The sequence below is a fragment of the Hypanus sabinus genome, unplaced genomic scaffold, assembly GCF_030144855.1.
Source record: "Hypanus sabinus isolate sHypSab1 unplaced genomic scaffold, sHypSab1.hap1 scaffold_662, whole genome shotgun sequence".
Classification (NCBI taxonomy): Eukaryota; Metazoa; Chordata; class Chondrichthyes; order Myliobatiformes; family Dasyatidae; genus Hypanus; species Hypanus sabinus.
The window spans coordinates 74,615-102,219 of NW_026781516.1; the positions used below are offsets into that span (position 1 = coordinate 74,615).

The 27,605-nt window shown below is 45.7% G+C and overlaps 1 protein-coding gene across 1 annotated transcript; it reads right to left on the bottom strand.

The window, feature by feature from the left end:
• Positions 1 to 817: 817 nt before the first annotated feature.
• On the bottom strand, positions 818 to 27,550 carry LOC132389805 (NACHT, LRR and PYD domains-containing protein 3-like). Its single transcript, XM_059962355.1, has 10 exons — positions 27,438 to 27,550; positions 10,874 to 10,966; positions 10,070 to 10,236; positions 8,985 to 9,156; positions 8,820 to 8,885; positions 3,104 to 4,841; positions 2,201 to 2,287; positions 1,875 to 2,045; positions 1,591 to 1,758; positions 818 to 1,426 (listed from the first exon to the last, which is right to left on the bottom strand). Exons 2-10 carry the CDS (start codon positions 10,932 to 10,934, stop codon positions 1,339 to 1,341), a joined length of 2,718 nt encoding a protein of 905 aa, XP_059818338.1. The 5' UTR covers positions 10,935 to 10,966; positions 27,438 to 27,550; the 3' UTR covers positions 818 to 1,338.
• Positions 27,551 to 27,605: the final 55 nt, after the last annotated feature.

Genomic DNA, 27,605 nt, shown 5'->3' on the forward strand with positions numbered 1-27,605 from the left:
GGAGGAGGTCAAAGCGAGTGGAGTGTGTAAATTATGAGTTTTTTGGCTGAGGATGTACTGTCTCCGTAGTTAATAAGGGCTGTGATGGTATGGGAAACAATGGTTTGATAATTTTTGGTGGGGTTCTGTTCCACCATTCAGGGCCCCAAACAGTCCTTCCAGGTGAGGGAACACTTCACTTGTGAGTCTGTTGGGGTCATCTATTGCATCCGGTGCTCCCGGTGCGGCCTCCCCTACATCGGCGAGACCCGATGCAGATTGGGGGACCGCTACGTCCGCCACAACAGACAGGACCTCCCGGTTGCCACTCACTTCAGCTCTCCTTTACATTCCCATTCGGATATGTACATACATGGCCTTCTCTACTGCCATGATGAGGTTAAACTTCGGTTGGAGGAACAACACCTCATCTACAGTCTGGGTAGTCTCCAGCCTCTTGGTATGTACATTGAATTCTCTAACTTCCGGTAATTCCCTCCTTATCCCTTCCACCATCCCACCTTCACTCTGTCTCCTCTTCTAGCTGCCTGTCACCTCTCTCATGATTCTGCCTTCTTCTACAACCCATCGTGTTTTCCCCTTAGATTCCTCCTTCACCTTTTCTGCCTATCCCCACCTTGCTTCCCCTCCCCCAGCCCTTGATCTTTCCTCTCATTGGTTTTTCAACAGGCACATTCCACCCTCCCCCCACCTTCTTTATAGGGCCCGTGACCTCTCCTTCTTTAGTCCTGATGGAGGGTTTCGGCCCGAAACGTTGACTGCTCCTTTCAACGGATACTGCCCGACCTGCTGAGTTTCTCCAGCTTTTTTGTACATCAGTGATTTTATTGACTTCATCTTGACAAATGTTCAAAGCTACATTAAACAATGTGTGAGCTGCTGACTTGTGGGAATAAATAACCTGCTCCCGACTCACACACAGTCACATACAATTAACTGACCGGCGACAACGCGTGACAGTTTGAATAATCAGCCCCGTTTCTCACCTTCACTCTGCATCGGGGAACCGATGATTATAAAATCCAACTTCAGGGCCCTGTCCGAGATCGCTGCAGATCCAGGGTCATTGCCGAGGGATTTGTCTATTTAACATCATTATATTGGCCAGGATGTTCTCAGCTCAAAGTGAGTAAAAGGATTCTCTCCCAGGGACACTGGTTTCCCAGATCTAACCCGGCCCCCTGGGCTCTTCCTCTCTGTGTAATTCCCCGGCACGCCATTTGGAGCAGCTGTTGAATCCGGACACGTGCAGCTGGATAGGATGCGGAATTGCGTCACTACTGGATCGCTTTGGACGTCACAGAGTGTGAGACTGGAGCTAGTTCTCCATTCAGATGTTCACAGATCAACTGTCAGTCCGGGTCTGGGTTCCTGCAGAGATCTCAGTTCCTTCCCCCCGGTCTGACTGAACTGATTCCTCCACAAGCTAAAACAGATGGAAGAATAAAGATGAAATAAACAGATTACACAACAGTGTCAGTAACAGGGGACTGGGGTTAACGTTTCAACTACACTCACAGACAAATATCACCAGTAAACCCGTGGATCAGCTGATATTTTATTACATTGAACATTAACACAAACACTCACTCAATCAGCTTCAGACTCGGGAGGGCCAATATGAGGCGGCGGAGAGCGGGGACAGATCGGTCCGTGAGCGAGTTGAATCCCAGCTCCAGCTCCGTCAGTGATATGTTTGTACTGAGAGCAGAGGCAAGATCCTCGGCACCAGAATCTGTGAGACCGATATCCCTCAGCCTGGAGGTGAGTATGAAGGACACAGAGAGACAGGAGACTGCAACACAATTACTGATCACATTAATGTTCAGACACCCACTGACTGTAAACACAATCTCCCAGAGTCTGGTACTTACCCCAGTTTCTCTATTCCACACTTGGGGTTTGTCAGAGCCACAGACACCAGCTTTATTCCTGAATCTCCCAGTTCATTATAACCCAGGCCCAGCTCCGTCAGTGATGGGTTTGTTCTGAGTGCAGAGGCGAGATCCTCAGCACCAGAATATGTGAGACCAACATCCCAGAGCCTGGAGATTAGAGAGAGTGAGGGTGAAGGACACAGAGAGACAGGAGATGGTACAAATCCCTAGTGCTTATCAGTTATACAATTACTGATCACATTAATGTTCAATGTCAGACACCCAGTGACTGTAAACACAATCTCCCACAGTCTGGTACTTACCACAGTTTATGTATTTTACACTCCGGGTTCCTCAGAGCCGCAGACACCAGTTTCACTCCTGAATCTCCCAGTTCATTTCCCCCAAGGCTAAACACAAACAGACAAATTGATGAACTAAGTGATTCAAACCGTGGGTCTGGGGGAATTTCTCTCACTCGGATATTTCAGGAAATATTAACCCCTTCAGCAAATCACTGAACGGAGTTCCCATCACTGCCCAGCTCCAGGGTATTCAGTGAATATCAGTAATGTACTCTGTCGGTGTGACCCTGTAAACTCCACATATTCTATCTCATTCCCCGATGGCTAGAAAAATGTTCCTGATATGAGAGCGTTGGGAGGGGCAGGGATGAAGGATGATAGAAAGCCCACAGTGAGGAAAATTTGTGAAAGGGAATGTGTCGATGGGAGATGGTGGAAGAGACCCCACCTGAGGGAAAGAGGTGGGACGAGAAAACCTGCAGGAGAAAGAGAGGAAATAGTAAACATCCCGTAGGAGGAATGAGGATGAGGATGAGAGATTCCGCAGGTATAAGGGATATGGGAAAAAGGAGATCCGGAAGGGAAAAAATGGGAATGGGGAAGAGATCCCTCGGGAGGATACCAAAGGGAAGAGATAACTGCAGAAGATTAGAGGATGCAGAAATAGATTTTACGGGATGGGTCTTTCTGAATTGAGGACCACAATCGGGAGGAGATGCCCAATGATCTGATGAAGTCTCCAACATCTCTTCACAAGGAAACACAGAACCCTCCCGTCTTTGGAGAATTACTGACCGATCCCCTGGGTATTTGTCACTATTCTTCACAATCTGATTTACGACTGTTTAACCCAAATTGTTTTACATTGAAACAACACAATGGAACTGTTTCACAGTCAGAGTGAGAGATAAATCAAGTTACCTCAACTCCTGGCACTTGTGCAGCCCGGGTCCCAGCCGCTGGATTCCTTCACACTGAATGTGACAGCCCTGCAGGTCGAGGTGTTTTATTGTATCACAGAATCCGATGACATGAGACAGGACCGCGCAGTCAATCGGGGTCAGTGCCATTCCACTGAATGAGAGTTTGTTCACAGATCCCAGTGCGGCCTGAGCCAGTCCACGATTCTGAGACTCAAACAGGTAGTGCAGTGTGTTCAGGAGGCTCCTTTTACGAGATGCAATCCTCGTGTTTCCACTCTGGCGTTTAACCTCCTCCTTCACCCAGTCAATCACCCGGCAGGTTGTTTGATGAGGAAATGGACCCAGAAACTCCTCCAGGCCCCGAGCTGTCATTGGGGAGGAGAGACCAGCCACAAAACGGAGGAATACCTCAAACCGCCCATCTGTCATGTTGTGGGTTTCAGTGAGGAATTTCAGGATATCCTTGGGATGTAGGGTCAGGAATTGTGCGACTGCAGCTACAAACTCTTGGATGGTGAGGTGTGGGAATGTGTACACCACACAGCGGGCAGAATCCTCTCTCTCCAAAAGCTCCATCAGGAACCCGGACAGGAACTGGGAAGGCTGCAGATTGTAGCTGATCAAATCTCCATATGTAAATATGATCTTCCTCTCGGACACACCTCTGAAGGCCATCTGACCAACCCTGAGTAACACATCACGGGGTTTCTCAATCTCACGGCTGTGGTTCTTCAGGATGTTGTAAATATAGTACGAGTACAGTTGGGTGATCGTCTTGGGAACTCGCTGCGGGTCCCGGACTCTTTGTGTGAAGAAGGGGCCCAGTGCCAGAGCGAGGATCCAGCAGTATGAGGGGTTGTAGCTCATGGTGTACAGGATCTCATTCTCCTTCAGGTGTTTGAAAACAGCTTCTGCCACCGTCTGATCTTCAAAATACCTGATGAAATATTCCTTCCGTTCCTCTCCAACAAATCCCAGGATTTCAGCCCAGACGCTGATCTTGGCTTTATCCAATAAATGTAACGCAGTGGGACGGGTGGTCACCAGCACTGAACACCCTGGGAGCAGCTTGCCCTGGATTAAACTGTACAAAATGTCAGACACTTCACAACACCACTCGGGATCTGGGCACTGGTGCTTGGGTTCTGTATCTCTTTGACTGTCAGCAAAATCAACTCTGTGCTCGAATTCATCCAGACCATCAAATATAAACAGCAATCCCTCTGGATTCTTCCAAACATCTCTCAGGATATTCCCAAAGTAAGGATATTGATCCTGAATTAGTTGCCTCAGGTTTTTTCTGCAGTTAATAGAGTTTAAATCCCGGAATTTGAAACTGAAGACAAACTGGAATTGTTGGTATATTTTCCCCATGGCCCAATCATAAACAATCTTTTGTACCATTGTTGTTTTCCCGATCCCCGGGACTCCAGCCACTGCTGCCGAACTCCCAGATTTGGATTTACTCCGGGAAAAGCTGCTCTGGAACAACTGATCAGTCCGGATTTTTTCCAGCTTTCTGCGGAGATGTTTCTCTCTCCACTCCTCGTGGTCTCTGCCTCTTGCCAGCAGCTCATGTTCCACCAGTCTCCGATCTCGAACAGTAGAAATGACCGTGAGCTCAGCGTATCGATCAACCAGCTGGAAAACCTTCACCTTCTCCGTCATCAGGATCGTGTTCGCTCTCAGTTTTTCAGTTTGTGCCCGCAGAGTCTCCTTGTGTTTCTGTTGAGCATCTTCCATGGGAACAGAGATAAAATGTTAGATGTTTCAACTCAGAACTCACTATTTAAGTAGACAAGGATTAGCTCAAAGGTTTTGCATTATTTGAACTTATCACTGGATTTTCTTACACTGAATTAAGTTTAATTAACAGACCCCAAAGTGGACGGAGAGGCATGGGCCAGATAATCATCAGATCAACACATTTCCACATTGATTGTTCAGTGAAGTTGAGTTTTCCCTGGTAGTTTACTGAGCCCCGACTAGACAAACTCCCACTACTGCCACTTCTATCATTGTTCTGTGGAAAAACTTTCAAAGCCCGGTGTTGATGTGGACTTTGGAGATAGAGAAAATGATAGTGGGCATTCTGTCAACGGAATAGGTCACGGGAATCACAGCTCCCCCTCCCCTCTCACCATCACTGATTCAAAATAAAAAGGAATACATTTGTGGATCTGTGGTGTGGTAGAAGATTAGAAACTTGGAAAACCTACAGCACAATACAAGTCCTTCGGCCCACAAAGCTGTGCCGAACACATGCTTACCTTACAGTTTACCTGGGTTTACCCATAGCCCTCTATTTTTCTAAGCTCCATGTAGCCATCCAGAGGAGCCTTAACCAATCCTATCGTACCCTCATCCACCACTGCCGCCGGCCGCCCGTTCCATGTACTCACCACTGTCTGAGCCCCTGACATCTCCTCTGTACCTGCTTCCAAGCAACATAAAACTATGTCCTCTCGTGCTAGCCATTTCAGCACTGGGAAAAAGCCTCTGACTATCCACATGATCAACAGCTTTCATCACTTTATACACCTCTATCAGGTCACCTCTCATCCTTCCTCACCCCAAGGAGAAATGGCCAGTTTCACTCAACCTATTCTCATAGGGCATGCACCCAATACAGTTAACATCCTTGTAAATCTCCACTGCACGCTTTCTATAGTTTCCCTATCCTTCCCATAGTGAGGTGACCAGAACTGAGCACAGTACTCCAAGTGGTGTCTGACCAGGGTCCTATATAACTGCCACTTTACCTCTCGGCTCTTGAACTCAATCCCACGGTTGATGAAGGCCAATGCGCTGTATGCCTTCTTAACCACAGAGTCAAACTCCACAGCAGCATTGAGTGTCCTATGTCAACCAATTCCTCTATCCTGTAACGCCATCGGATTTTATCTTGTTAAGTAGACTCATGAGTTAACTTATAATACGCCTTATGAAAATATAATGACATGCACTGCATCTCCTTTGTCCACCCTGTTTGGAATGTCCTCAATGAACTCTAGCAGATCTATCAGGCAAGATTTCCCTTCATATTAACTATGTTGACTTTGACTTATTTTATAATTAGGCTGTAAATACCTCAATCTTAATAATAGACTCTCACACTTCCCCAACCACTGAGGTTGGGCAAACTGGTCTATAATTTCACAATCAAGAGAGAATCTGTAGATGCTGAAAACGCAGCAACACACACAAAATGCTGGAGGAACTCGGAAGGCCAGGCTGCATTTATGGAAAAAAAGTATAGTTGACGTTCCGGGCTTAAACACTTAAGTAGGTCTGGAAACAAAACGCTGGGGAGGAGAATTGAAAAGTGTGGCGGGGGGGAGGGGGGAGGTGTGGGGAGGAGAGGGGAGAGAGAATTACCAGGCGATGGGTGAAACTTGGAGGGGGAGGGTTGAAGTTGATTGGTTAAAGAGACAGAAGGCCATGAAAGAAAGAGAAAATAAAACAACTTTTTTTTAAAATCTTATTCCTTGGCTTTTAACCAGTCACTAACTGTCTCCTAACGTTCCCTTTACATTAGGCTCCCTGATAAGATCTGGGTCTCACAATGTATCTGAAACCTGCCAGGGGTATGTGGCTTCTCTTAGTGTGTCAGGACCCAATCAGGGTTGTGTGGGGTCTCACAGTGTGTCACGACCCTGCCAGGAGTGTATGGGGTCTCACAGTGCGGCAGGACACTGTCAGGTACGTTTGGGGTCTCAATTCAATCTATTCAGATGTGATAGGCAACGTAGGAAAACATTGATCTTGCACACATTTAATTTAGAGAATGTGACACTGGTAGAAATGATGTTCAATAATCAGGGAGTATATCTGTTTCCTGTTCAGAAATGGGTGTGGTAATTTCACTGTTGGCCCTGTTCCTTCTGTAAACCAGATGAAGGACAATGAGGAACAAGTTTGTAGTGATTTACTAAACCAGTGTTCAGGGACACTGAGGGGTTTCTTTGACTGGATGTGGACTGGAACAGCATTAACAGAGGGGACAGAGACGTGAGTAGTTTGTAAACTTCCTGATTGGTCTATCTCTGGTACCAAATTCAAATTATCATCTTTGGGATTTGTTCCTGTAAGTGAGAGAGACTGAACCAGGGTTCTGGCTGAGATTCCCTATATTTATTTTAAGAGCTTCGAATAATCAAATAAAACATGGTCTGATGCAATATTAATAAGTTTTGCGATATTTGTCCTTCCTATGCTCTGTCCTCTGTTCAATGTGTAGTTGACTGATCCAACTCAGTCTGCGATGGTGAACCCTTACAATCTCTTTAGCCCATGCACTGCCGCGGGCTCCATTTTCACAGGCATGATGGGCTTATGGATGTAGTAAGCTTCTCATCCAGATGGTCACAATTTAACTAATTGCAATATTATTTATAGATATTTTCAGTCCTTTCCACATTCCGTTCCGCAATCCAAAAACCTTCGGTTTCTCTGTCCTAATTCTCATCTCTTCACCTTCCACAGTGTCCAGCACACAAACCGGCACACATCAATTTCAGCTTCTGTGAACTGAGCTGAAGAATTTGTCTCCGATCTCACCCTCAGTAATCCTGTCTCACTGCTAGAATTCCCAGGATTATTGAGTTGGAAATTAAACTGGATACCTTTAGCAATGTTTGCACTAAGTGAGTGCAGATGTGAAGAGAGCAGGGTTCATATGCTGCTTTGCTGATGAAAGTGACGTTATTATTACTATTCTATGAATAGAACTTCAATGGACGAGCAACTCGAAAAAACAAAAATAATCTAAAGAAACTGAAGTCGTTTAGAAAATGGTTAAGGATGAGGCTATCCTGGAGCGGATAGTCGCTGGCAAGAGAAGGATTTGACTTTTTGATATGAAGAAATATTCTTTTTTTTGTCATTCTCCAAATTGCCCCCTTTTCCACTCAAACTCCGGTGGGGATCTGTAGTTGCAGGCCCCAGAGCGGTGTGAGCACTTTCCTCAAACTCGCCAGCTCTCTGCCCCTTTCCTCAAAATGTCCTGTGAAAACTCTCCCTCTGGCAAACACGTTTCCCTGTGTCTCACTGTGTTCTCTGTCACAGTGCCAACATTTACCTGGTCAGACCCTCGTGGCTAAACAGCTGAACCACCCGACGCAAATTACAATCGTTGGTGGAAACGGAGGTCAAATTTCAACTTGATGAACTCCGCCTCAGCCTCATCGGGGTCATTGCGTACCGTTCCGATCGCCCCACTACCGGAGGGATGTTGAGGCTTTAGAGAGGGAGCAGAAGAGGTTTACCAGGATGCTCTCTGGTTTAGAGGGCATGTACTATCATGAGAGGCTGGATAAAATTAGATTGTTATCTCTGGATCATCGGAGGCTGAGGGGAGCTCTGACAAAGGTTTGCCACAGTAAGAGAGGCATAAATAGAGTGAACAGAGAGAATCGTTTTCTGAATGTCTCAAATGCTATTGAAGGTGAGAGGGTGTAGAGTGAAGGGGGAAGTGTCATCGATGCCTGGAAAGCACTGACTGGAAAGGTGGTAGACGTGAATTTTTTGAAGCTTCTAAGAGATGTTTGGTTAGGTACATGGATAAAGGAAGATGGAGGCATATGGAGATGGAGTCGGAAGGGGAGATTAGAGTTTGGGTTTGATTTACTTGTTAGCTGTTTCGGCACAATATTATTTGCCTAATGGCCTATTCCTCTGTTATACTCTTGAATTTTCAACACATGTTCACTCACCTTTCAATTCACTGAGAATCTTGAGTAAACCTTGAGTGGGATTTGATCGATGAGATGGATCAGAACCTGTTTGAATTTAAACACATTAAGTGGATAATTTATGGAAAATTGTGAAGTGTAATGTTTTGCAACTCAGATTTGAATTAATTACTGATATTATCTCACCATACATCTGTATTTCCTTCAGTATTTTGTCAAACTTTGGGACACCAATCCGCATTTTGACAAAGGTTTCCCACATCACCCTCCGGGCGCGGGAGCCTTTCTCCATCACCAGGCTCAGGAGGAGTTTAGAACTGTCCGCCCGCTCTCCCTTATCAGCGAGATCAGAGATTTTCTGTGAAGAGTAACAGTGAACATATTGGGGACTGACAGATTCACACAGAGAATGAGAAGTAAATGATGTGCTCTGTAACGGGATAACACTGAGCAGTCACCCGGACGGGTGCTGATCCTGTCTGGACATGGACTGTACATTCTGAGTGCAGAGCACACGGAGGGACATTCACCGTGAACCTGGTCCACCAGTCAATGAGATCCTGGCTGGTCTGTGACCGCTTCGTTGACGTGGCTCCAAATCCATAAATAATTCCTCACCAGATTTGACCATGTAAAACAGAAATCAGAAAATAACGATCACAGATGAAGAAAGAAGTCAGGAGGCTTTTCATAACAGAGTGAGCAGTCTCGGAGAGGTTGCATAAAAGATGATGTGATTCCTCCTTCAGACCACCAGTGTTCAACATGACTGCGGATTACCGGCTGACACCTGATTCATTTCCTTTCCCTTTTTCAGTGGAGGTTTCTTCAGTGATTACACATTACAACATGGCGGCATTCCCCGATTCACACTGTTTGCAGTTTCAGACTCTAATGTAATAATCTCCTCTCAGAACAGAACACACTCAAGCTCCTGTGGCACCCACTAATGATGTCCTGATTCTCATTGATATCCTGCTGTTAGGCTGCATGATCTTTCCAAATCCAAACCTCCTGTCATATTTCCATTTAATACTGTAAGACCGCACAACTGTCACTTGCTCAACTCAATCTGAGCAGCTACCCACCAGTCTGCAGGGTCTTTGCGCCCCTTTCTATCACTGGTTCAGATTCACATCTTTGAGATTGCATGTACAATATTTATTTCCCAGTTGTTCTTTTCTCTGATTTAATATCTAATGAGTCAGAGGTCCGACACCCATCAGTCTTGTGATGTTGGAAAATTCAAACATGTTCTCCTTCCCACTCACCTGATGTTCCTCTCCACTGAACTGATTCTCGGCCGTTAACGCCAGGCTCACTCCGTGCACCCCTCCTTCCATCGCCTGCTCCAGCCTGTCCCGGTAGAAGTCCGTCAGCTGCAGCAGCTGGGAATCGTCCCAGTTTGCCAGGAGCTCGGTGATCACTGAGCCCGGACCTGTGACGGACAATGGGGAAAATTAAAGAAATTACTGACCCTATATTGGGCAGCAGCTTTCTCTCTGGAACCTAATGATGGTGTGGCAGGTCACCAAACTCAGTCCGAAATATATATGGTAGGGGGAGAGGGGTATGGAGAGGGAGTCAAGATCCGGTGGTAGGGGGAGTGAGCTGCAGATGGGAGAGAAGGAGGACAGGGGAAGCTGGGGAAGAGTGGGGTGGACAGGGAGAGGAGAGAAGGGAGGGGTGGGTAGAGATGGATAGGAGGTAGGGGGTGGGGAGGGATGGAAAGGAGAGGTGGATGAGAGGTTGGGAGAGATGGAGAGGAGAGGGGAAGAGAGCGGAGGGGAGGGGTGGAAAGGAGAGGGGATTGGAGGGTGGGGAGAGACAGGAGGGAAGAGGGGTGGGGAGAGACATAGAGTGGGAGTGGAGTGGTGGGGAGAAACAGAGAAGAAAGTAGTAGTGAGAGACGGAGAAGTAGGGGTGGGGAGAGATGGGGAGGAAATTGCATTCATTCCACTTGTGACTGTGTTCCCCCAGAGATGTTAACTCTCTCTGTCATCTCTCTGCTGCTTTCACAAAGTGAAGATACTGCATTAAACTCAGATACAGAGTCAAGGCAATTGCCGACATACTCGTGACCTCTCTTGATGTTGACATCACTGGAACTCCTCCACTACCCGTCCGTTCAGCCATGTTGAGGACAGTTGTGGTCAGATTTTGCTGCTCTGTAACAAACAAAATTAACAGTAGAGGGTCAAGCATTGATTCAAATATAAAAGAGAACACTGTTTTGTTTTAAACAGAACGATACACTTCCAAATATCCTGGGTCTATACACTGAAAACTTGATACGATCCGATGTACCTGCGCTCATCCACCCACAGTCACACAATACCCATTTCCCCTATCCCTGGATTGAACACCTTTCCAGCATTTCCCGGAGTATCTACTCGCTGTATTGCAGGCAACTCCCTTTTACGAAACAATCCTGGACCTGGAGTAATGTGTCCATGGAATGGCAAGGCAGACTGAGCAGTCAACGCACAGTGCTTTGGTCCTCCTACCACTGGTGACGCTATGGTGAGTATTGGACAATTTTTGCAGCCGTGTGGGTTGAAACATTTCTGCTGACGATACTTCTATTCCTCTCGTCACTGAATTATACAGATTTCTCAGTCACACCTGAATCTCACCGTCTCCTTGCAGTTTAACATTGCACCTATGGCAAAATATGATTTGAGTCTAAAAAACACTCTGACATCCTGAACAATGCAATCCCACCCATAGCATCGCAGAATCTTGTCCAGAACTATGACATTTTCTCGGCAGGATTTTAAGATCATTATTAGCATCTAATCTCTGATCAAGATTTATTTAGGCATTCATCCGGCTATTATCAGATAGTTACACGGCACCTTGTTGAACACAATGTAGGTCCACCATACATCAAAACCAGCAAACGCAAAATCAGATTTACAATAACTAAAACAAAATGCTGGAATTATTGAACACGACAGACAGTACATTGATACTTCGGGTCAAAGACCGTGTAATCAAAGCTGAGCTTGTCTGTAGCAGCGATGTATCTGCTCTCTATCTGTGTTGTATTCTGTGTTGCGTATTGATGATTTTCTTATGCTCCGGAGTGGGGTGGGATCGGGTAAAAGTGAAGGGAATCAGTTCCATATTTGTGCTTTGTCCTGTGCAGTTCACAGCTGGGAACAAACGGATGTATATCTTTTATTATTATCCACTCGAATACATGAACTTACACATGGGTAGACTTCAGTTTCATCGCTACAAAATTGTATGTATGCTCATTTCAAATAAAGGAACGAATACACCAACCTTCACAATCACCAACTTTTACAATCAATATTGGAGCTGGGGGCATGTCATACAAACATAACAAATCCCTGGGGGTCGCCAACAATGTCAATTTGGATTGGCTACATTCTCAACAAATGTTTCTCAATCTGACGATTATTTTAAATATAAGACCATAAGATAGAGGAGCAGAGGTAGGCCACTCGGCCCATCCAGTCTGCTCCACCATTCAATCATAGACTGATCTAATAGTTCCAGTCATCCCCACTCCCTTGCCTTCTTCACCCATACCCTTTGATGCCCTGGCAAATCAACAACCTATTTATCTCAGCCTTAAATACACCCAATGACTTGGCCTCCACAGCTGCTCGAGGCAACAAATTCAATAGATTTACCACCCTTTGACTAAAGTAAGTTCTCGCATCTCTGTTCTAAGTGGACGGCCTACAATCCTGAAGTTGTGCCCTCTTGTCCTACAGTCGCTTACCATGGAAATGACCTTGCCATATCTAATCTGTTCAGGCCTTTTAGCATTTGGAATTTTTCTATAAGATCTCCCCTCATTCCCCTGAACTCCAGGGAATACAGCGCAAGAGTTGCCAGGCGTTCCTCATACAGTAATCCTTTAATTCCTGGAATCATTCTCGTGAATCTTCTCTGAAACCTCTCCAATGTCAGTATATCATTTCTAATATAAGGAGCCCAAAACTGCACTTAACACTCCCACTGTGTTCTCATGAGTGTCTTATCGAGCCTCAACATCACATCCCTACTCTTATATTCTATACCTCTAGAAATGAATGCTAACATTACATTCACCTTCTTCACCACCGACTCAACCTGGAGGTTAACCTTTAGAGTATCCTGCATAAGGGCTCCAAGTCTCTTTCGCATCTCTGCATTTTCAATTCTTTCCCCATAATAGTCCGCGCATTTATTTTTCCCACCTAAGTGCATGACCATACATTTTCCAACATTGTATTTCATTTACCACTTATTTGTCCATTCCCCTAAACTATCTAACTCCATCTGCCGGGTCTCTTATTCCTCAACACAACCTGCTACCTTTGCTTCATCGGCAAATTTAGCCAAAAATCCATCAATCCCATATTCCAAATCATTGACATATATTGTAAAAAGCAGCAGTCCCAACATCGACCAGGGTGGAACTCCACTGGTAACCGACAACCAGCCAGAATAGGAACACTTTATTCCCACTCTCTGTTTTCTGCCGATCAGCTTACGCGCTGAAATTTCAATGTGAACTCGATCATACTGTGATCACGGTTCCCTAAAGTTTCTTTAAGCTTAAGCTCACTTATCACCTTCGGATCATTGCACAACACCCAGACCAGCACAGAGGATCCACTAGTGGGCTCAACAACAAGCTGTTCTTAAAAAACCATCTCTTTGACATTCTACCAATTCTCTCCCTTGAGGCCCAGTACTGACCTGGTTTCCCCAATCCACTTTCATGTTAAAATCCCCAGTGATTATCCTTCTGACACACCTTTTCCATCTCCTGCTGTAATTTGTAATCACATCTTGGCTGCAGTTTGCAGGCCTGTTTACAACTGCCATGAGAGTCCTTTTACACTTTCCGTTTCTTAACTCAACCCACATAGACTCTACACCTTCCGATGGCAAGTCAGCCCTTTCTAATGATTTAATATTATTTCTTATAGACAGGGCCATATCACCTGCATATCTGCCTACTAACCTATTTTTCTGATACACCGTATATCCTTGGGCATCCTTTAGCCAAGTTTCAGAAATGGCCACAACCCCATTCTTGCCAATCTGCAGCTGAATTTCAAGAAGGTCCATTTTATTCTGTATGCTGCGTGCATTCAAATACAACACTTTGAGTCCAGTATTTACTATTTTAACTGCACAACGCCTCTATTGACATTTAAATCTTACCACTATCTGTGTTTATGCCTCATCTCCTGCCTTTTGTTTCTGTCATCTGTGTTGTAGGTTATCTTCGATTTATTTCTGTTTCCGCTTCCTCAGCCCTATCACTCCGGTTCCCACCCCCGGATAAATAATTGAAACCCTGCCTAGCAGCTCTATTAACCCTGCCTACTCGGATATTTTGGCTTCAGGTGTAACCCGTTACTTTTGTACAGGTCGTCCCTCCCCCAGAAGCGACCCCAGTGATCCTCGTGATCCTGTCCCCCACACCAGTCTCTCAGCCACGCATTAATATGCCTGATCATGCCATTGATGAAAACACTATTAGGAGAACACGAATAGTAAACACTAATAGGAGATTTTAGAACACCATTAGGACACAACGCTGTGCCCATTTCTATTTCTAAACTTTCAATGTACGATCACATAGCAAAAAGTTTTCAAGTCGTTCCCGGACTCCTAAAAGAACCTCAAAAATCACCAGATCTCACTGATTCTAAAATCAAACCTCACTGAAATTTGAACACTCCTTGCAAGTGTTATGGTCTCAGTGAACAAATATATAATCGTCCCTCACACCGCAACACCTGGAGGTGATATCCTTCTGTTCAGTATAATGAGGCTATTCGGCCCATCCAGTCTGACCCAAAGTTATTCTCCTGCGTTCACCCTTAAACCCTCAATCTCCTTACAATCAAGAACATAACAGTCTCTGCTGTATCACAGTGACAGCCCCCTACACCCTGTGTGGCAGCAATTTCCACAGATTAACCGTCCATTCGCTGAAGAAACTCCTCTCATCTCAGTTTTAAAGGGAAGTTTCTTTATTCTGAAGGTGCAACTTCGGATTTCAGACTCTCTGACCAATAAAAATATCCTCTCCATGTACACTCTACTCATGCTGTTCAACATTCAGAGGTTTAAGTAAGTCCCACCCAGTCCCGTCGCTCTGAACACCACTGAGCACAGGCCCAGAATCATCAAACGCTCCTCATAGTTAAAGCCTGTCATTCCTGTCATCATTCTTGTGAACATTGTGAGCAACAACTTTACTGAACACATTTTCAGCAATAACAGGCAAATCGGTACCAGGGTAACTTATGGGGAAAAAATGATTTATTTTTACTGTTCTACTAACCATCCCAAACTGAGCACCTATGCTCAGGTTCATTATCAGAAGATTAAACCATTCCAGGGTGAATGCAATTTTTAAAAAAACTGGAATTATTTGAGATGGTCAGCAGGTATGGAATGGCCGTGGGAAGAGGAACAAAGACACAATTCAGTTACACAAATTTCACAGAATGGCTTCAAACATTTTCCACTTTTAGTGCAGATCACCCGCATCCCGACTTTCTCAAATCGAAACATAACACACACAATCTAGTGCAAGATCTTAGCGGGCCATCCCAGCCCCGAACCGTCGACTGTTTACTCTTCTCCATAGATTCTGCCCAGCCTGCAGAGTTCCTCCAGAATTTTGTGTGTGTTAACTGGAGTCTCTGTATGATTTCCGCTGCCTGACAGACAGGTGACAGTGGGGGGCAATATCCACATACAGTTTGAACACTCGACCGTGTCCATTTCTACTGTTGTATACACGGAACAGCTCACTTAATCTCAGCTTTTGGAATTGGAGCTTATCCTCTCCTCAGAATATCAGTCTTTGCTTCCCAAGGAACTTCAGAACCAAATATCTGAGCCCAGAAGAGAAACACTCGCTCAACACGTTAAAACCTCAGTGGCCCGATGCTCCTCGCCACACAAACACTACCTACCCAACGCTGCATTTTCCAAATTATTTCATATTTACACCAGCTACATTTTAAATTATTCCCTCCACATCTTCCCTCCTCCACCGGTTCACAGAGTTTTTGATTCGATTCACATCCCGGTCCGATACACAATTCAGACCCAAATGGAAAATGTGCAGGTTTCATTTAAATCACTTTTGTGTACAAACACTAATTTCTATTCACATTCCTCTGGCTTCACTGGACGGGAACACTGAAATATCATGAAGTGAGAAACGGCAAGAGGTGGTCTTACACTACCACTGTTTCATTTACGGTGAGTGTCACTTTAGAAACGTCTGGAGGAGGCGGGACTATGAAGTCAGTGTAACAAGCTGTAACAGAGCGCTGGGACTGGCCGTGAGAGGGGAGAGAGGGGAGAGAGGGGAGAGAGGGGAGAGAGGGGAGAGAGGGGAGAGAGGGGAGAGAGGGGAGAGAGGGGAGAGAGGGGAGAGAGGGGAGAGAGGGGAGAGAGGGGAGAGAGAGAGAGGGAGGGGGAGGGAGAGAGATGACTGCAAGCTGCTGGCAGGTATTTTACTGAAACAACGAGTTAAGTTTGATACTTTCCAATACCCAAAGGATTGGGTTCATCAACGGCACATAATACATCGGATGTGTGACTGGTACTCGTATGATACATACGTGGATTCTGTTGGAGTATCCTGTGGCAATCACGTTTGTTGAACTTTACCTGGATCCGGGTGTGCCATGTGGTAACCACTTGTGTGAAGCAATATTCTGTGACTGTCATCGTGTGAGAGTTCTACGTGGATTTTTGAATGACTCGGCGGATAAGATCTTCGGCAACAGTTACTTTGACTTCCCCAGCGTGGATCCCGTGGAACTGCGTGATCCCCTCTCTCTACATTTTAACATGGATTTACAAATATCTCCCCTCATCCATTCCTTGAATTGCTGAACCTTTCTACTCTGCCATCTTAAGACTTTAGTAAATGCTCCAGAGCTTGAATTTTTGGGAGCCACGCACATGCTGACTTCTGTCTATTCCATGCATGGGCAAACTACGGTCGGGGGGCCATATGCGGCTCGTTAAGCTTTTTAATCCGGCCCGCAGAACTTGATGAAATTATATTAATAAGCCTTGTTAACGTTTTTTCCCCGCAATTCTGGCGTTTTCCCAATAGATGACGCACTCTATATACATTGACCTTTGTTGAGGTGCAGCGTATGACTCCACATTTGCGCTTTACTCTTTGTTCGGCTCGACCTATTTGTGTGAACAGGCGTTCAGCGTCATGAACATCAACAAAGCCAGCCACAGATCCAAGTTAACTGACCAACACCTCAGATCCATCCTGAGAATCGCCACAACAAAACTAAATCCAGACTTTGATGTGCTGGCTAAAAAGGGAGACCAACAACACTGGTCCCACTGAAATTAAAAATAAGTTTCTTCGTTGTGTTATGTAAAAAATGCATTTGAAAATATTTTTTTCAATAAGCCTTACATGTTACATGTCATTTCTGTCAAGTGATGGACATGAGTAGTGCGCAGGTGCACGTACGTTCTCAAAATAAAAAATGCGCTCCAGATCAAATAACGCGCTCCACATACTGGCGCGCTGTCACTGTTCTGTCCTTGTGCTGGTCGTTGTTGAGTTTTGGCACAGGGGACAATTGAATAAGAAGGAGCAGGACAAGTGGACCTGCATCTCCTACCATTTTTGAAATAAAGACAGGCAGGAGGAGAGTGATGATGATAATATCTTGAAGGATAACAGAATTTTCAGTGCTTTAAAATAATAACTGTTACTATTAAAAAAGCTGTATTTTATTCATTTAATTTTCAGTGTTTTAAAAGTCATTTCAATAAATAGCTAAATACCATGGACTTCAAAGACAGATATTTTGTTGTAATGCATTTGTTCATTTTCAATTGAAATTAAAGCACATGTTTTCTACATATCCCATGATATTTTATTTTCTCTTATGAGGTGTATTACCAAAACACTCCGTCCATCTGCTCCTGGTCCGGCCCCCCTGTCAAATTTTAGAACCCTTTTTGGCCCACAGGTCAAAAAGTTTGCCCACCCCTGGTCTATTCCGTTTAATTTTCTATATTCTCAAATAGATGCTAATAAAGACAGCGGTTTTAACATTAATCTCGGACTTCAACAGAATCAAGGGCTTTGCTTCCACTGGCCATTGAGGAGAAGAGTTCAGAACACCCTCAATCAACACATGAACAATAGATGTATCCGTCTGAAATTTGAAATTCTGAAAAGGGAACAGGCGTTTGCTGTACAGATCCCGCACCTTCGCTTTGAAGCAGGTGGCCATTGTTCTATAGACCTGTTCTTAATCTTTACTAAGCCTGTGGAAAATGTCAATCGTGCAAACAGTTAACAGAGAAAAACATTTGACATAGAAAACCTGCAGCACAATACAGGTCCTTCGGTAAACAACGTTGTGCCGAATGTAAACCTATCCTAGAAATTACTAGGGTTACCCATAACCCTCGATTTTTCTAAGCTCCATGTACCAATCCAAAAGTCTCTTAAAAGATCCTATCGTATCTGCCTCCACCATCGTTGCTGGCAGCCCATTACACCACTCATCACACTCTGTGTAGAAAAAGTTACACCTGACATCTCTTCTTACCGACTCCCAAGCACCTTAAACATGTGCCCTCTTGTGGCAGCCATTTCAGTCTTGAGAAAAAGCCTCTGACTATCTGCACGATCTATGCCTCTCACCATCGTATACATCTCTATATGGTCAACTCTCATCCTCTGTCGCTCCAAGGAGAAAAGGCCAAGTTCGCTCAACCTGTTTTGATAAGGCATGTTCTCCAAACCAGGCAACATACTTGTAAATCTCCTCTGCACTCTTTCTATGATTTCCACATCCTTCCTGTAGTGGGGAGACCAGAACTGAGCACAGGGTCCTATATAGCTGCAACATTACTTCTTGGCTCCTAAATTCATTTCCACGATTGATGAAGGCCAATTCACACCGAATGCCTTCTTAACCACAGAGTCAACCTGCGCAGCAGCTTTGAGCGTCCTATGGACTTCGACCCCAAGATCCGTCTGATCCTCCACGGGGCCAAAAATCATACCATTAATACTATATTCTGCCATCATATTAGACCTACCAAAATGAACTATTTCACACTTTTCTGGATTGAACTCCATCTGGAACTTCTCAGCCCAGTTCTGCATCCTATCAATGTCCCACTGTAACCTCTGACAGGCCTCCACACTATTCACAACACCGCCAACATTTGTGTCATCAGCAAACTTACTAACCCACCCCTCCACTTACTCACCCAGGTCAATTATAAAAACTGCGAAGAGTAAGGGTCCCAGAACAGATTCCTGAAACACACCACTGGTCACCATGCAGAATATGACCCGGCTACAACCACTCTTTGCCTTCTGTGGGCAAGCCAGCTCTGGATCCACAAAGCAATGTCCCCTTGGATCCCATGCCTCCTTACTTTATCAATAAGCCTTGCATGGGGTACCTTACCAAATGCCTCGCTGAAATCCATATACACTACATCTACTGTTCTTACTTCAGAAATGTATTTAGTCACAACCTCAAAAAATTCTAACACTAGGAACAGAAAAAGCAAAGCTGCCAGAACTGGCTCAAAATAAACAAATATCTCCTTGATCGCTGATACAATTCAGAAACAACTTGTTGTTTGGAAATAAAGATCCAAAATAAATACCTGAAACTGAATTTTTCTTAAGTCAATTCCCCAAGAGTGTGAGAGCTTTCTGACAGTGTAAATACTGTGTACCGTTTCTTGCAGATAATCCCGCCCACAACCCCACACATATCACATGTAACCATGGCAACACACAGAGTGCTGGGAGAACTCAGCAGGTTAGCTAGCATTTAAGGATGGGGGTAAGCAGTCGATGTTGTGGACCGTCCCTTCATCCGGACTGGACTGGATAGGGGAGGAGGGCAGATGATTGACTGATTTGGAAGGTGCGGCTTGTTGTTCTGTGAGACTCGGTGCTCAGGGTCTGCGAGCAAGCAGCTGCCTGTCTGTCACATTCCTCAGAACAAGGAGCGGCCGTTCCGCTGAAATCAAATCCAAACCGGTTCGACAAAACACTGTCATTCAAGTGTGAAGAAAGCTTAATATTGCATTTAACCCCTTCTTCTACAGGTAAGAGCAGTAGAACCAAAGGCACAATGTAAAGAACATTACTGGGCTCTCGAATGTCGACTGTACTATTTTCCATAGATGCTGCCTGGCTTGTAGAGTTCCTCCAGCATTTTGTGTCTGTTCATATGATGACCCCACCACTCCAGGGATCAGGCTGGTGAATCTTCATTGCACTCTCTATAACAAATACTCTCTAACCTCTTTGTTCATCCTCTATGGAATTAATTTCAATCTTCTGTAGCCCTGTGTTGCCCCAAACACTCACCTCCCTCCCCTGTCACTATTTCCACCTTCCACCTCCCCCCTCACCTGGATCCACCTCTCACTCCCCAGCTCTTGCCCCATCCCCACCCCTCACCTCTTTTCTCTGACTATTTCCCATTCACTCTGTCCAGAGGGAGGGTCTCGGCCCGAAATGTTAACGGTCCATTTCCTTCCACCGATGCTGCCCGACCCACTGAGTTCCTCCGGCAGTTTGTTCTTTGAATGTCAAGCAACTGAAACTTTTTTACTAAGCTCCCAAGTGGAACCTTGGCAAATGCCTTGCTAAAATCCACGTAGGCAACATCCACTATCTAGTCTTTAATAAGAATGCTGAGACACGACCTACCAGGCACAACGCCACGCTGACCATCCTGGATCAGTCAATGTTTCTCCACATAGTCATATATCTGGTCCCTTAGAATAGCTTTCAATAACTTTCCCACTACTTACATCAGGATTCCCGGCCTCTCATTTGCTGGTTTATTTTTGGAGGTTTTCTGAAGCAGTGGAACAACATTTGCTATCTTCCAGTCTTGGGCTACCTCACGTGTCGCTACGGATGATTTAAATATCTCTGCTTGGGCCCTGCAATTTCTGCACTTGCCTCCACACCATCGTAGGGAGGACCTTGTCAAGTCATTGTCCCTAATGTGCTTTGAGACAGCAAATAACTCCTCCTCTCTAATCTGTATAGGGTCCATTTATTACATCGAGTCATTTTGCAGTATGGCCGTCCCTGTCCATATGAGAAAAGTTAAAATCACCTACCATCACAAATTATATTTCTACAACAGTCTGCAATCTCTCAGCAAATCTGCTCCGCTAAATCCCACAGACTTTTGGTGATCTGTAATACAATCTGTAATAATGTGGTTTTATCATTCTAATACCTCAGTTCTGCCCATAAAGCCTCAGCAAAGGAATTCTCCTGTCTTTCCTGACTGAGCACTGCCGGGACATTTTCCTGGAGTACCAATGCACCCCTCCCCCATTTGATTCCACATGCACATACACATTTAAAACAATGGAAATACAGAGCAGCCAGTCCTGCCCCTCCTGCAACCAAATCTCACAAATGGCTAAAATGTCATAATTCCACATGTTGATTCATGCCCTGAGCACATCTGACTTTCCTTTAATACTTCGTACATTGAAACATGAGCTGCTCAGAACCTTAGTCGCATCATGGTCAGCCTGCGATTCCTGACTTTGTCTGCTGTCCTAACAACATCTGTTTGAGAAGATTTCTTCTGCTCGCACTCAGTAGAAACCACCCTGGAGAGTATTTGTAGCTGATGGAAACGATGTTGTTTCTCTTAATCCATTTGGACAGTAATTGTCTCGTTAACATGAACATGTCAGGACTCCCTACTCCCACTAAGTTCACAGCCGATCCCGACCAAAGCCGAGCCTTGCTCTAAACGTTGAATCGGTGTGCAGAATCATAGACAACACTTACCTCTGATGCTGTAACCGGCTGGCGTTCAGTGTGGTCCCAGCAAATCACAGTCCGACTTCCCCGGTAACCAACAATGGTCTTACAACGACGTTCACACTCTGTACGGAGAGTTGAGTCTGAGCTGCTGCTCCCGAGGCCACTCGGCTGTGATGTGTACGCCGCTCATTTCAGATGGACAGGGCCGGGTGAGCCGGGGTAGAGCGGGACTGCCGCAGCCTGGTCACACCAACTCTCACCGGCTCAGGACGGGTCTGACAGCAGGAGGGGGCGAGAGTAGGATCAATGTAGCAACCCTTAAGAGGTTAACCTTTCTGTCCGGATTTCCTTGTGGATCTCTCCTTTTTCTTTCATAGCAACCAGTGGGGCGGAGTTTCTCTGTTTAACTCAGCGAGTCCCGAGCTGCGAATTTGATCCAGCCCGGGTTCTGGGAAGGTCTGAGCTCCGCCCTTTATGTAAACAGGACTGCCCGGCGTAGGTTCGGACTCCCCAACCCTGGGAAACGCACACTGGTGAATGTGGCCAGGCATCAAGGGTTTATAGACTACGTAAGACTTGACTGTACCAATGACGCCCCCTCCCTGGCACTCCAAACAATGCCTCAAAGCACACAACACAAGCCAGCCAGGAAAGCCACTACCCTCACAGCTGAGCATCCAATGTCTGCAACAGCAAAGTTACTGAGGACTCTGGCCAGAAAGCATCCAGACTGAGCTCACAGAAAGAGTGTACATATGTGCGTTGTTGCCTTCACAGCTATCGTCAACACTTCACTCATCCAGGCTGCTGTTCCCCCGTGCTTTAAATCATCCACCATCATCCCTGTACCAAGGAACTCTACACATTCAGAACAAAGTGACCTGCTGCCCAGTGGAGCTGTTGCCGATCAGCATTAAGTGCTTTGAATGGCTGATAATGGCACAGATCAAAAATTCCAATCCTGGTTCACTGGACACTCACCAGTATGCTTACCGACTGAATTGCGAAGTGGCAGATGACGTTGCATCTGTCAATCCCCTTGGCCTGACATGCCTAACAAAGAGACAATTAGGTCAAAATGTTGTTTCTGGATTTCATTTCAGCATTCAACACTGCTGTCCCACAAACCTTGAACTAATTTCCACTGTTATGGTCTGGTCCAGAGCCCGCATTCCAGTTCTTGATCAGGTTCGCGGACTCTGGATCTTGTAACCATCCCCCATTTCACCCTTGAGCCCAATTAGTCACATGTGTGGAATACCTTGGCTTGTTTGGGCTCAAGGAGGTGCACCTGATGCCCATCGGCTGGCGGTATATTTAAGGGGCTCTGGGACTGAGTAGAGTTGAGGGGTTGTCCTGTTCATCCTGGCTTGGAGTATGCACCATTATAGAGGAGTTCTGCGAGTGAGTCTGGAAGTCACCCTGGATCGAGCTCCTTTCCTATCCCTTGCCTCCGTCGGGTAAGCCAGGCCAGACTGCCATTGCTCGGTGGAGGGCTCTGCCCCTTCCTATCCCTCACCTCTGATGGGTTGTGCCCCGCGACCTATCCAGGTGCCCCGTGACTTCCCCAGGCCCCTGTGTTCCTGCTTGGGAGGTCTGGGCCCTGCCCAGGAGTTATGTGGCCTACCCAGAAGACTGCCCCTTCCTATCCCTCACCTTTGATGGGTTGTGCCCCTGGACCTGCCCAGGCCCCTGTGTTTCTGCCTGGGAGGCCCGGGACCTGCCCAGGAGCTATGCAGCCCACCCAGAGAACTCCAAGATCCTGCCTGAACCCCAGAATCACTTTGAACGCCACGTCCCTCACGCACGCCACAGTCTCCACATCTTGTCTATCGTTTAGTTGTTCCCGTCCTGTCCCTAGTACTTCAGTGCCTGCATCCTGCATTTGGGTCCAGTCTCATGTCCCCTTATGACACCCACACCTCTGTCTAAACACACCACTATGCATCTGGGTGGTGGACTTTCTAACCAACTGACGACAGACAGTCAGGGTGTACAACTGGTCCTCCCTTCCCATCATCGTCAACCTGTGAGACCCTCAGCCTTGTCATGAGACCATTGCTCTACACTCTGTTCACACACAGTTGCAAATCCAAACACCAGAACAAGGCCTACCTGTCATCAAGCACGTATCCACAAAAAGCTGCTAGAACAGTACCATAATATTATCAAGGTGACACACCCTGGTCAGGGACTGTTCGTCCCACTCACAATAGCCCATCAGGGAAGAGGTGACATAACATCCACACCAGGACAATCAGCCTCAAAACAGTTATTCTCCCTAAACAGTAAACCTGATCAACACCTCCACTCTCACCAACGCACCCCTCCATACCCTCACCACTAATTTAACATTCCCTATCAGTCAACATATGTCCAGACACTGCTGTGCCTATCACTTTATGGACATACAATCAATGTATTTTTAAAGCAATCATAATGTATGGATTGTGTTTTTTTTATTATTATGCTCTCTATCATTTTGTTTTTTTTTTTCCTGTCCTGCTTCAGTCCGAGAGTAACAATTATTTTGTTCTCCTATACACCTGTGTACCGGAATGATATTAAACAATCTTGAATCTTGAACCCTGGGGAAAATACCACGACCAACCACATTATCTAATCTCTCTCTTGACTTTATAAACTCCTACAATGTCACCTCCATTCTCCTCTGGAATGAAGAGCCAGCTTGGCCAACCTCTCCCTATGACTGGGCCCTCTAGTCCAGGCAACATCTTCAGCAATCTCGTCTGCACCGTCTCTAGATTGATAATATCTTTCCTACAATAGCGTGAACACAACTGTACATAATACTCTGTGCAGCCATAACAACTATTTACATGACTACAATATATTGCCCACAGTCCAAAATGTGAAGGCCAGAATGATTAAAGACTTTATTTCCAGCCTCTATACTTGCACGTCCACTTTCAGTGCACAGTACACTTGTACTCCCAGGTCACTCTGTTCCACAGCACTCCATGCCCTCCCATTCACTATACCAGTCCCACCCTGGTCTGACTGTCCAAAATGCACCATCTTTTACTTGCCCACATGGAAAACTATTTGTCATTCCTCAGCCCAACTCCATAACAGACCCAAGGTCCCTTTGAAATTCAAAGTAACCTGTCACAATATAAGCAGACTCCCGAATATCGTGTCAAACCTGCTAACCATGCTACGTACATTCATATTCAAACCAATGCCATGAATAATGAATTATAAAGGTCTCAATTGTGACACACACATTCCGATAATCACAGGCCTCCACTCGCGAGATCCAAATTCAACCATCACCATCTGCTTCCTGTCATCGAGCCCGGTCTGAATCTACCTCTTCAGTTCCCAGTGAATCCCATATCACCTAATCTTACAGATCAGCTGCCATGTGGAATCTTGTTACAGACTTTACCAAAGTTCAGATGAACAACATCACTGTCCAACTTCACCTATCCCCGTAGTTACCTCTTCAAACATTTCCAGAATACTTGAGAGGTATGATGTCCCTCTGGGTGGTGTAGTTGGTGATTTCTCCATAACCAACGTCTAACCACCCGAGACTTCAGCTTCATTGCAGACTCAGGAAGTTCTGATCCCAGCTGCAGAATTACCAACTTGTATGCTGCAAGTTCCATATCTTCAGAATCACCAGACCAATATTACAGTATAACCCACATACAGACTCCTCTGGGATGTTTTGGTGTTTGTAGAGTTCATCTATCTGGACTGAAGCGTGCACACTGTCTGTTCTATATTCTCAGTGACTCCATGCCAATATTATAACCCACACACAGACTCTCCTAGGACACTTTGGAATCAGTGATTTGCCGTGGTGTTCCTGTCATTTCCGATTCACAAACTAAGGTGGAACTGGAACCTAATGACCCTTTGCCTGGGCCAATGCTCAGGCTGGTTCACCGGTCTGCAGATTGTGAGAGGATGCGAATACACTTCAGCTTGTATCAGCAGCTAAACTGAGCACGTTTGATCAGTATATCATTGCTGTGAGGAATCTCACCCTGCACAATTGGCTGCCATGTTTCCCACAGTGTAGCAGGAACAAAGTGGTTTTAAAGAAAAATCACTAAATAGAAAACACTGAGAACTCAGTGCATCAGGACACATCTGTGAAAGGAGAAATGGTGGAAGACCCAATTTCAGAAATGGGACAGTCCAAGATCCTGCCCGATCAGCTGAGCAATTCCAGTATTTTCTCCTTACTTTACATTTCCTCCAAAAGTAGTTTTTTTTTCCTTCTACTTGAATGCACAGATATTAATTGGTTGCAAAACGTTTGGGACACCCCAAGCTGTTCAACAGATTTGTGTTAATGCCACCCCACTCCACCAATTTGTCAGTTTTCAGTTCCTTCTGACCCTGATGTAAACACATCCCACACAGTCAATGCTCACAGCATTCTTTCCTCCCACTATCACTCTGTTACATTTGCTCCTGAGGCCACTGTCTCTACCCTGAGAGGCGGTGAACACAGAGGGATAAAATGTGCATCTCTTCTTGCAGCTTTGGCTGGCTGTTACCCTGGAAATGGAGGAAGTGACTCTCCAAAAATAAATGGAAAATGAAACACTGGACCTCTAACATAATATATTGAGATTATTATGATAAAGATTAACACTGCAATATTTTTAACAGTGGAACTAAAATTGACATGGCGGGGTCTACCCTGCCACGTGCTGTACAATTACGTGCTAACCACAATTAACCAAAAAAATACACAATTCCTGGAAAACAGTGAGGTAAAGCATGAATGACAATAGGCAGTAAGTGCAGGAGTAGGCCATTCGGCCGTTCTAGCCAGCATCGCCGTTGACTGTGAAAATGGCTGATCATACATAATCACTACCCCGTTCCTGCCCTCTCCCCATATCCCTTGACCCCGCTATCTTCCACTTCGCAATGAAGACAAAAGTTAGAGGAAAGATTGCTGATAGATATCATTGAGCTGATGGGATACAGTCTGGACAAGACTGAACAAGGTGGGCAGGGAATGAGCAGAAAGAATCAGGTGGGAGAAGTGATCAAGAACAATCCCTGATGGTCCTCCAGCAAAACACAGGTACTGAATTAATAGTATATACTACTGTAGAAATGATTCTAAAATGACAACACTAGGACAAATAAGAACTGGCATCTACCCTTGCCCCTCAGCAAATTTCATCAACTCACCATAAAACGTATCCCATCCGCATACCTCACACCTTCGTACAGCTGCTCTCTTCTTTTAGCTTCCAGAAACAGCAAAGAACTGAGGACACAGCTGAACACACCATGGAAACGAGCCTCCCCATGGACTCGCTCTATACTTCCTGCAGCCTCAGTAAATCAGGCAACATAATCATCACTAATCAAATCTCACTGAGTTCTCTCAGGTCCTGTTGAATTTATTGCCAAGTGCACAAGTACGGGAAGGTACAGGTACAGAGAAACGCTAACTTGTGGCAGCATCACAGGCAAGTACATTCAGATAACACACGGAACATAAATTACACGATTCTCTGTCAGTAACAATATGTTTACGTTATCCTGCTAATAGGACTAGAACAACAGGGGCTGAGCGGCGGCTCATCTCAGACGGTTCGGTTTGAAGGTCTCAGAGCCCGGACCGACCCGGGCAGATTCTGTGAAGGAAGCGAGGCGAGGCCGCCAGTTCGGGGAAGTTCATCCCCTCCCCTTTCAGGATTCACCGACCACCCTGTGTTTCTCTCTCCCTCCCCACCCCCACCTTTTATTCTCCAGTTCTCTTGTTTGAATTCGGGACCTCCCCGCTCCGGACCTGTTTCAATACTCACCGAAAGGAAATTGTCCCTGGCTCCCCGCCCCAGGGGGCGAGGGTGGGAACCCCCTCCCGATCCCAATCCCACCGCCGACCAGCTTCAACAAAGAACGAAAAACAACACCGCCCTTCCCGCACTGAGCATGCGCGATTTCGCCAGCGCGTCACCAGGTAAGGGGGCGGG

Coding starts and splice junctions, on each gene's coding strand:
- LOC132389805 (XM_059962355.1), bottom strand. CDS start 10,934: ATGGCTGAACGGACGGGTAGTGGAGGAGTTCCAGTGATGTCAACATCA. Junction 10,237..10,873: donor AACATCAAGAGAGGTCACGA/GTATGTCGGCAA, acceptor TGTCCGTCACAG/GTCCGGGCTCAGTGATCACC. Junction 2,046..2,200: donor TGTAAAATACATAAACTGTG/GTAAGTACCAGA, acceptor TCTAATCTCCAG/GCTCTGGGATGTTGGTCTCA.